Source organism: Haematobia irritans, chromosome 5, assembly GCF_050003625.1.
Source record: "Haematobia irritans isolate KBUSLIRL chromosome 5, ASM5000362v1, whole genome shotgun sequence".
NCBI lineage: Eukaryota > Metazoa > Arthropoda > Insecta > Diptera > Muscidae > Haematobia > Haematobia irritans.
In genome coordinates, this window is record NC_134401.1 from 138,205,482 (window position 1) to 138,216,333 (window position 10,852).

Consider the following 10,852-nt stretch of genomic DNA (forward strand, 5'->3'; position numbering starts at 1 on the left):
CCGTTTATACATTGGTTTTGGATAATCCTAGTGTTGCATTTTGCTTGACATTTTGGAGGTTAAACGTACTCAGTAATTTAAAAGATTCATCTCGCTCAAAAAATTGAATTAAATCGTGAATATTTTCGTGCGGGTATTTTTTACAACGTGGTTTAACTCAATAATCGTGCATCAATAAACTTTCATTCAATTTTTGTCAATGAAGGATCAGTGTTTATTGATGGTATGGAGGATTTAATCGAGGTCGTAGTCTAAACTCAATTGTGCGCCAATTGATATTGTAAAACCGTTATGTGACATATCGTGAGATTGAGACGACCCAGCGTACGTTCAAAATTGCATAAAGATTTGACCTTCCAAAAACATTTGTTCGCCTTGGATCCTACAAAATTTATCAATCATCCAAAAAAGGATCGTACGATCGCAGTGTTTCGAAACACGACTATAACATCAAGATGAGCCAAATCCAACAAAAGTTGCTCGCGCACAAAGCGTTTTCAAGCAAATGATCACCTTTTTAAAAAAAGGTGGCACGTCCTAACAATTAAAACTATGCCGAACAGTCAATTCTGTATGGTACACAATCAGTTTGCAAGTTATCTACCAAGAAATCTGGAAAGCCGATCGACGAAGACGGATTACGACAATGCGAGCTCAAATAACTGTAGTTTTGACTACTCAAAACATCGATTTGAAGGGTCATCTGCCGAGTAGTCCTGACTTGGCCCTTACAATGGACTGAATAATTCAAGTGAACCCAAAATATCGGGGCGCCACTATAGCAGACCTAATCTTACTCACGATTTAATTAGAATATTGTTCTCCTTAAATATGCGTCTCAGAGCGAAAAGAAGGTTAATTCGTGACCACCCCCCAAAAAACCAAAATTTTGACCAATTTCCTCAAAAAATCAAATTTTTTATATGAAAAACTTAAATTGGCCATATCTCCTTAAATATGCGTCCTAGAGCGAAAAGAAGGTTAATTCGTGAGCACCTCCAAAAAATCAAAATTTTGATGAAAATCCTCAAATAATCACATTTTTTATATGAAAAACTTAAATTGGCCATATCTCCTTAAATATGCATCCTAGAGCGAAAAGAAGGTTAATTCGTGACCACCCCTCAAAAAATCAAAATTTTGACCAATTTCCTCAAAAAATCTAAATTTTTATATGAAAAACTTAAATTGGCCATATCTCCTTAAATATGCGTCCTAGAGCGAAAAGAAGGTTAATTCGTGACCACCCCCAAAAAATCAAAATTTTGACCAATTTCCTCAAAAAATCAAATTGTGTATATGAAAAACTTAAATTGGCCATATCTCCTTGAATATGCGTCCTAGAGAGAAAAGAAGGTTAATTCGTGACCACCCCCAAAAAATCAAGATTTTGATGAAAATCCTCAAAAAATCAAATTTTTTATATGAAAAACTTAAATAGGCCATATCTCCTAAAATATGCGTCCTAGAGCGAAAAGAAGGTTAATTAGTGACCACCCCCAAAAAATCAAAATTTTTACCAATTTCCTCAAAAATTCAAAATTTTTATATGAAAAACTTAAATTGGCCATATCTCCTTAAATATGCGTCCTAGAGCGAAAAGAAGGTTAATTCGTGACCATCCCCAAAAAATCAAAATTTTGACCAATTTCCTCAAAAAATCCAATTTTTTATATGAAAAACTTAAATTGGCCATATCTCTTTAAATATGCGTCCTAGAGCGAAAAGAAGGTTAATTCGTGACCACCCCCCAAAAATCAAAATTTTTACCAATTTCCTCAAAAAATCAATTTTTTTATATGAAAAACTTAAATTGGCCATATCTCCTTAAATATGCGTCCTAGAGCGAAAAGAAGGTTAATTCATGACCACCCCCCAAAATATCAAAATTTTGACCAATTTCTTTAAAAAATCAAAGTTTTTATATGAAAAACTTAAATTGGCCATATCTCCTTAAATATGCGTCCTAGAGCGAAAAGAAGGTTAATTCGTAACCCCCCCCCCCCAAAAATCAAAATTTTGACCAATTTCCCCAAAAAATCAATTTTTTTTTAAGAAAAACTTAAATTGGCCATATCTCCTTAAATATGCGTCCTAGAGCGAAAAGAAGGTTAATTCGTGACCACCCTCAAAAAATCTAAATTTTGATAGAAATCCTCAAAAAATCAAATATTTTATATGAAAAACTTAAATTGGCCATATCTCCTTAAATATGCGTCCTAGAGCGAAAAGAAGGTTAATTCATGACCACCCCCCAAAATATCAAAATTTTGACCAATTTCTTTAAAAAATCAAAGTTTTTATATGAAAAACTTAAACTGGCCATATCTCCTTAAATATGCGTCCTAGAGCGAAAAGATGGTTAATTCGTGACCACCCTCAAAAAATCTAAATTTTGATAGAAATCCTCAAAAAATCAAATATTTTATATGAAAAACTTAAATTGGCCATATCTCCTTAAATATGCGTCCTAGAGCGAAAAGAAGGTTAATTCGTGACCACCCCCAAAAAATCAAGATTTTGATGAAAATCCTCAAAAAATCTTTTTTTTTATATGAAAAGCTTAAATTGGCCATATCTCCTTAAATATGCGTCCTAGAGCGAAAAGAAGGTTAATTCGTGCCCACCCCCCAAAAAATCAAAATTTTTACCAATTTCCTCAAAAAATCAAAATTTTTATATGAAAAACTTAAATTGGCCATATCTCCTTAAATATGCGTCCTAGAGCGAAAAGAAGGTTAATTCGTGACCACCCCCAAAAAATCAAAATTGTGACCAATTTCCCCAAAAAATCAAATTTTTTATATGAAAAACTTAAATTGGCCATATCTCCTTAAATATGCGTCCTAGAGCGAAAAGAAGGTTAATTCGTGACCACCCCCAAAAAATCAAAATTTTGACCAATTTCCTCAAAAAATCAAATTTTTTAAATATGCGTACTAGAGAGAAAATAAGGTTAATTCGTGACCACCCCCAAAAAATCAAAATTTTGACAAATTTCCTCAAAAAATCAAAATTTTTATATGAAAAACTTAAATTGGCCATATCTCCTTAAATATGCGTCCTAGAGCGAAAAGAAGGTTAATTCGTGACCATCCCCAAAAAATCAAAATTTTGATAGAAATCCTCAAAAAATCAAATTTTTTATATGAAAAACTTAAATTGGCCACATCTCCTTAAATATGCGTCCTAGAGCGAAAAGAAGGTTAATTCGTGACCACCCCCAAAAAATCAAAATTTTGACCAATTTCCTCAAAAAATCAAATTTTTTATATGAAAAACTTACATTGGCCATATCTCCTTAAATATGCGTCCTAGAGCGAAAATAAGGTTAATTAGTGACCACCCCCAAAAAATCAAAATTTTGACCAATTTCCTCAAAAAATCTAATTTTTTATATGAAAAACTTAAATTGGCCATATCTCCATAAATATGCGTCCTAGAGCGAAAACAAGGTTAATTCGTGACCACCCCCAAAAAATCAAAATTTTGACCAATTTCCTCAAAAATTCAAATTTTTATATGAAAAACTTAAATTGGCCATATCTCCTTAAATATGCGTCCTAGAGCGAAAAGAAGGTTAATTCGTGACCATCCCCAAAAAATCAAAATTTTGACCAATTTCCTCAAAAAATCAATTTTTTTAAATATGCGTCCTAGAGAGAACAGAAGGTTAATTCGTAACCACCCCCAAAAAATCAAAATTTTGACCAATTTCCTCAAAAAATCAAATTTTTTATATGAAAAACTTAAATTGGCCATATCTCCTTAAATATGCGTCCTAGAGCGAAAAGAAGGTTAATTCGTGACCACCCCAAAAAATCAAAATTTTGACCAATTTCTTTAAAAAATCAAAGTTTTTATATGAAAAACTTAAATTGGCCATATCTCCTTAAATATGCGTCCTAGAGCGAAAAGAAGGTTAATTCGTGACCACCCCCCAAAAAATCAAAATTTTGACCAATTTCCTCAAAAAATCAATTTTTTTATATGAAAAACTTAAATTGGCCATATCTCCTTAAATATGCGTCCTAGAGCGAAAAGAAGGTTAATTCGTGACCACCCCCAAAAAATCAAAATTGTGACCAATTTCCCCAAAAATTCAAATTTTTTATATGAAAAACTTAAATTGGCCATATCTCCTTAAATATGCGCCCTAGAGCGTAAAGAAGGTTAATTCGTGACCACCCCCAAAAAATCAAAATTTTGACCAATTTCCTCAAAAAATCAATTTTTTTACATGAAAAACTTAAATTGGCCATATCTCCTTAAATATGCGTCCTAGAGCGAAAAGAAGGTTAATTCGTGACCACCCCCAAAAAATCAAAATTTTGATAGAAATCCTCAAAAAATCAAATTTTTTATATGAAAAACTTAAATTGGCCATATCTCCTTAAATATGCGTCCTAGAGCGAAAAGAAGGTTAATTCGTGACCATCCCCAAAAAATCAAAATTTTGACCAATTTCCTCAAAAAATCAATTTTTTTAAATATGCGTCCTAGAGAGAACAGAAGGTTAATTCGTGACCACCCCCAAAAAATCAAAATTTTGACCAATTTCCTCAAAAAATCAATTTTTTCACACGAAAAACTTAAATTGGCCATATCTCCTTAAATATGCGTCCTAGAGCGAAAAGAAGGTTAATTCGTGACCACACCCAAAAAATCAAAATTTTGACCAATTTCCTCAAAAAATCAAATTTTTTATATGAAAAACTTAAATTGGCCATATCTCCTTAAATATGCGTCCTAGAGCGAAAATAAGGTTAATTAGTGACCACCCCCAAAAAATCAAAATTTTGACCAATTTCCTCAAAAAATCTAATTTTTTATATGAAAAACTTAAATTGGCCATATCTCCATAAATATGCGTCCTAGAGCGAAAACAAGGTTAATTCGTGACCACCCCCAAAAAATCAAAATTTTGACCAATTTCCTCAAAAATTCAAATTTTTATATGAAAAACTTAAATTGGCCATATCTCCTTAAATATGCGTCCTAGAGCGAAAAGAAGGTTAATTCGTGACCATCCCCAAAAAATCAAAATTTTGACCAATTTCCTCAAAAAATCAATTTTTTTAAATATGCGTCCTAGAGAGAACAGAAGGTTAATTCGTGACCACCCCCAAAAAATCAAAATTTTGACCAATTTCCTCAAAAAATCAAATTTTTTATATGAAAAACTTAAATTGGCCATATCTCCTTAAATATGCGTCCTAGAGCGAAAAGAAGGTTAATTCGTGACCACCCCCAAAAAATCAAAATTTTGACCAATTTCCTCAAAAAATCAAATTTTTTATATGAAAAACTTAAATTGGCCATATCTCCTTAAATATGCGTCCTAGAGCGAAAAGAAGGTTAATTCGTGACCACCCCCAAAAAATCAAAATTTTGACCAATTTCCTCAAAAAATCAAATTTTTTATATGAAAAACTTAAATTGGCCATATCTCCTTAAATATGCGTCCTAGAGCGAAAAGAAGGTTAATTCGTGACCACCCCCAAAAAATCAAAATTTTGACCAATTTCCTCAAAAATTCAAATTTTTTATATGAAAAACTTAAATTGGCCATATCTCCTTAAATATGCGTCCTAGAGCGAAAAGAAGGTTAATTCGTGACCACCCCCAAAAAATCAAAATTTTGACCAATTTCCTCAAAAAATCAAAATTTTTATATGAAAAACTTAAATTGGCCATATCTCCTTAAATATGCGTCCTAAAGCGAAAAGAAGGTTAATTCGTGACCACCTCCAAAAAATCAAAATTTTGACCAATTTCCTCAAAAAATCAATTTTTTTATATGAAAAACTTAAATTGGCCATATCTCCTTAAATATGCGCCCTAGAGCGAAAAGAAGGTTAATTCGTGACCACTCTCAAAAAATCAAAATTTTGATAGAAATCCTCAAAAAATCAAATTTTTTATACGAAAAACTTAAATTGGCCATATCTCCTTAAATATGCGTCCTAGAGCGAAAAGAAGGTTAATTCGTGACCACTCTCAAAAAATCAAAATTTTGATAGAAATCCTCAAAAAATCAAATTTTTTATACGAAAAACTTAAATTGGCCATATCTCCTTAAATATGCGTCCTATAGCGAAAAGAATGTTAATTCTTTTCGCTATAGGACGCTTTTTCGGCCTGTTAACTGATCGCACGTATTTCTATTCGCTCCAACAAAAACTTGAATAAACACTTACTTACGCCATTATACAGTGTCTGTTGCAGTTTACTGGCTTAATTTTCTCAAGAGGAAGCCGCTATATTTGCTGTGTGCAGTCCATCGTTGTTATTATTGGCAAGTTTTGGTATTAAAAAATTATAATTATATTTTTGCAACTTTTCATCGTTGGAAAAATCCTGGAATTTTGCTATTTTGATGTTAACCGATTGATGTTTATCACTGGTAATAAACAAAAACAGCTGATACGTTTGACAATTTGATTGTATGTTGAGTTTAATTACTCACCACACATTTTCATCACACTCACGTTTTAAAAATCCCCCTAAGGGTATACTTTAAAAACTGTGAATAATTCACAATCATCATTTATTCACTTACAAAATCTGAAGCACTGATAATATACACCATTTACCTATACACTATTAAAAACCATATAATCCAATATGATTTGTGAGAAACCCAATTGCGCAGTAAAGAAAACTGAGGAACCTGTTGTTACTTGTTGGTTGTGTCATTCATCATATCATGCTAAATGTGTAGAGCTGGCGGCTCGTACTGCCGACAATTTGCGTGAAGATAAAGGTTTACGATGGTGCTGTAAAAATTGCAAAATATATGATGTGGAATTTTATGCTTTTTTCAAAAATACCCGTGCGGATTTTGAACTGATCAATAAAGATCTTACTGCATTAACCGAAAAATTCGCAAAATATAAAACGGTTTTTGAGAATGCATCATGCTTGGAAAAATTTCTGCAGTCTCCCATAGATTCATTGCGTAAGCGGAAAAAACCATCCAATAATATAAATACGGAAGTTGTGTCTAATCTTAATACTAATTCTGACACTAACTTAGCACCATACCAGTTATTCAGTCCCCAAATGCAACCAAATTTATCTATACCAATCCTATCTCAAACATCAAATCCTTCTACGAGCAATGCAGCAATTTCCCAAATTTCAAATTTAACTGTTTCAAATGCATCATTAAATACTACTACGCCATCTACATCGAATAGATTTCGTACTCCGTTAACTTCACCTTTACCTAATATTCCCCCAAAACCATTACAAGTGGTACCTTCCAAGAAAACTGTGTTTGCAGCAAAATTTGCCGCGGAAACGACTATCGAGGATATTTCCTTTTATATAAAATCGAAGCTACAAGCTGATATCGAACTGAGTGTCTTCAAGTTTAAATATCGCGAAAGGAGAAGCAAAGCATCATTTAAGATCATCGTTCCAGAGGACATTTTTGATAGAGTGGTTAATCCAGAATTTTGGCCACAGAATGCTCTAATTAAGGAATATATATATAAAGAATCTCCAATTACAGATATTGTATATTTACCAAACAGTTCACAAAATGTTCCAAAAAACTAATTAATACTTCCGATAAGAACATTTCTATAGTATATCAAAATGTAAGAGGTTTAAATACCAAAATTTCTACTCTTTACTCAGACAGTTTTGGTTTCGATTTTCATATAATTGCATTTACTGAAACATGGCTTCAACCAAATGTTTATGATATGGAAATATTATGTTCAAAATACAGAATTTATAGACGCGATCGTGAAAGTAATGTAAGGAAAACAGGTGGTGGAATACTGATAGCAGTATCCACTGAAATTCCTTCTGAACAGATTCTGATTCAACATCTTAACGGTATTGAGATAGTTATGGTCAAAGTACTCTTCAGGAACATGTCTTTTTTAATTTCTTGTTCTTACATTCCACCTTCATCAGACGATGAAACTTATGCCCGTCACGTTTCGGCAATTTCATCCGCATTTCAATATTTATCAGCATCTGATACTTTAGTAGTTTTAGGCGATTTCAATATACCTTCGGCCTCCTGGTTACATTCTTCTGAATCTAACAGCTTAATTCCTATAATCTCAAATAATAATATTTCTAATAACTTTCTTAATTCATTACTAAATCTTGGCCTTTTTCAAATAAATAATATATTTAATTCACATGGCAAACTACTCGATCTAGTTTTTGTTAATGATACATCTAACATTCGTTTAGAATCGTTTCATGCTTTAACAAAACCTGAAGATCTATATCACCCTACTCTAATAATACATGTCGCTGCCCCAAATTCTCTGCGATCTAGAATCACTGGATCAAAGAAAGAGTATTGTTTTGCTAAAACCAATTATAATATGCTTAATTCATTACTTTCTGCCATAGTTTGGGACGATATTCTTGACTCTGGCAATATTACTGAATTATCGAACCGGTTTTATTCAGTTCTTCAAGATTGCATATCTAAATCAGTGCCACGATTTACTGTGGACAACAATTCGGGACCACCTTGGAAGACCAGGGTCTTAATGAGACTAAAGAATAGAAAGAACAAAATGTTCAGAAAATTCAAGAAATCAGGTTCATCTCTTGATTTTTCAAACTATTCAATAGCCCGTTCTAAATACAATCTGGAGAACAAACTGGCTCATCGAAACTATTTAAGTAGGATGAAGGAGCAACTTAGAGTTGACCCTAAGTCTTTCTATAAATTTGTGAATTCAAAACGTCAATCTAATACCCAACCGACATATCTTAAATATCAGTCACTAACCGCTGATAATGATATGGACATTTCGGATTTATTCGCAGAATTCTTTGCTACGACTTATTCAGATAGATCATATGATTGTAGTAACACATACCCGTTTATAACTAGGAGTTTTGATCGAATCGATTTCTCCTACGTTCATGAAACTACCGTTTTAGATAACTTGAGGACTCTTAAGTCTTCATATAATGCTGGCCCCGATGGTATTCCGTCTTGTATCTTGAAACTGTGTGCTGATAAACTTTCATATCCTCTATCGTTATTGTTTAATAGTTCATTAAAGTCAGGAGTTCTTCCAGATATATGGAAAAGATCTTATATTATCCCTTTGTACAAATCAGGTGACCGAAACGACGTATGCAATTATCGAGGTATCTCAAATCTTAGCGCTATCCCTAAGTTGATGGAGAAGATATTAACTAATTCTATAACCCACCAGATTTCATCATTATTATCTACAAGCCAACATGGTTTTAGAAGAAAAAGATCGACTATAACAAACCTTTTAGAATTTACTTGCTTGGTAAACGATGCTTTTAGAAATCGCTTGCAAACTGATACTATCTACACTGATTTCAGTAAAGCATTCGACAAAGTTAATCATGCTCTCCTTCTACGAAAGTTAGATATGATTGGCTTCAGCAATTCTTTATTGAAATGGTTTCAATCGTATTTAATCGGTCGGACACAATGTGTTAAGTTCGGCAATGCGACATCAAGATATGTCTCCGTTACGTCGGGTGTTCCCCAGGGCAGTCATCTCGGGCCAGTTTTATTCTGTTTATTTATTAATGATTTACCATCGATTATAAAGTATTCTAATATACTTATGTTCGCTGATGATGTAAAATTATTTCGATCATTTAATGATCCCGTCGATCAATATTATCTACAGATTGATCTTGATAACTTCTCCAATTGGTGTGAATTGAACTTAATGGAGTTAAATACCTCGAAATGTAAGTTAATGCGCTTCTCGAGAGGCACTGTATATGATTCAAGTTATATTATCGGTTCTACCAGGCTGGAGGCGGTTGATTCTTTCAAGGATCTTGGATTGTTAATGGATCAGCGTCTGAACTTCCGTCAACACATTTCTATGGCCATTAGTAAAGCATATGTTACTCTAGGATTTATGAAACGATGGAGTAAGGAGTTTAGAGATTATTCAGTTACTAAGATATTATACACTACATTAGTACGAAGCCATCTTGAGTATGGTTCCATAATTTGGGATCCATATTACACCATCCACTCGGATAAGATAGAATCTGTGCAGAAGCAATTTCTTTTATTCTGCCTACGACACAGAGGCTGGGATCCCCAGTCTTTACCATCATATGAATTTCGTTTGAATCTTATAAAATTACCCTCATTGTCAAGTCGCAGGACAATGTTAAATATCTGTTATATAATGAATATAATTCAAGGTGAGATTGAATCAGAGTTTCTTCTCAACAGGCTTGCCTTCAATATACCTATTAGGCCCACGAGGAATTTTGAACCATTAAAAATTCTATATCATAGAACAAACTTTGCAAATAATGATCCTTTTCGAAGATTATGCGCGCAATTCAACAAATATTTTAACCTTATAGATCTGTCTGAGAATCGAGTAACATTAAAGAGAAACATTATCTTGCACTTGAACAGATAAATTATTTGTACATATTAGTCTGTAAGGATTTTGTATCTATAGACGTAATAATAAAAAAAAAAAAAAAAAAAAAAAAAAAAAAAATTCGTGACCACCCCCAAAAAATCAAAATGTTGACCAATTTCCTCAAAAAATCAATTTTTGTATATGAAAAACTTAAATTGACCATATCTCCTTAAATATGCGTCCTAGAGCGAAAAGAAGGTTAATTCGTGACCACCCCCAAAAAATCAAAATTTTGACCAATTTCCTCAAAAAATCAAATTTTTTATATGAAAAACTTAAATTGGCCATATCTCCTTAAATATGCGTCCTAGAGCGAAAAGAAGGTTAATTCGTGACCACCCCCAAAAAAAAAAATTTTGACCAATTTCCTCAAAAAATCAAATTTTTTATATGAAAAACTTAAATTGGCCATATCTCCT

General features: G+C 32.6%; 2 protein-coding genes across 2 annotated transcripts; both read left to right on the forward strand.

Annotated features, from left to right (window-relative positions):
* The first annotated feature begins 6,627 nt into the window (after positions 1-6,627).
* Positions 6,628-7,566, forward strand: LOC142240068 (uncharacterized). The gene is made up of 2 exons (XM_075311787.1): positions 6,628-6,781; positions 6,863-7,566. The coding sequence occupies exons 1-2, from the start codon at positions 6,628-6,630 to the stop codon at positions 7,564-7,566; spliced, it is 858 nt and encodes a 285-aa protein (XP_075167902.1).
* A 149-nt stretch (positions 7,567-7,715) lies between these two features.
* On the forward strand, positions 7,716-10,427 carry LOC142240069 (uncharacterized). The gene has a single exon (XM_075311788.1). The coding sequence runs from the start codon at positions 7,716-7,718 to the stop codon at positions 10,425-10,427; it is 2,712 nt and encodes a 903-aa protein (XP_075167903.1).
* Positions 10,428-10,852: the final 425 nt, after the last annotated feature.

Coding starts and splice junctions, on each gene's coding strand:
- LOC142240068 (XM_075311787.1), top strand. CDS start 6,628: ATGATTTGTGAGAAACCCAATTGCGCAGTAAAGAAAACTGAGGAACCT. Junction 6,782..6,862: donor TAAAGGTTTACGATGGTGCT/GTAAAAATTGCA, acceptor TGATCAATAAAG/ATCTTACTGCATTAACCGAA.
- LOC142240069 (XM_075311788.1), top strand. CDS start 7,716: ATGGAAATATTATGTTCAAAATACAGAATTTATAGACGCGATCGTGAA.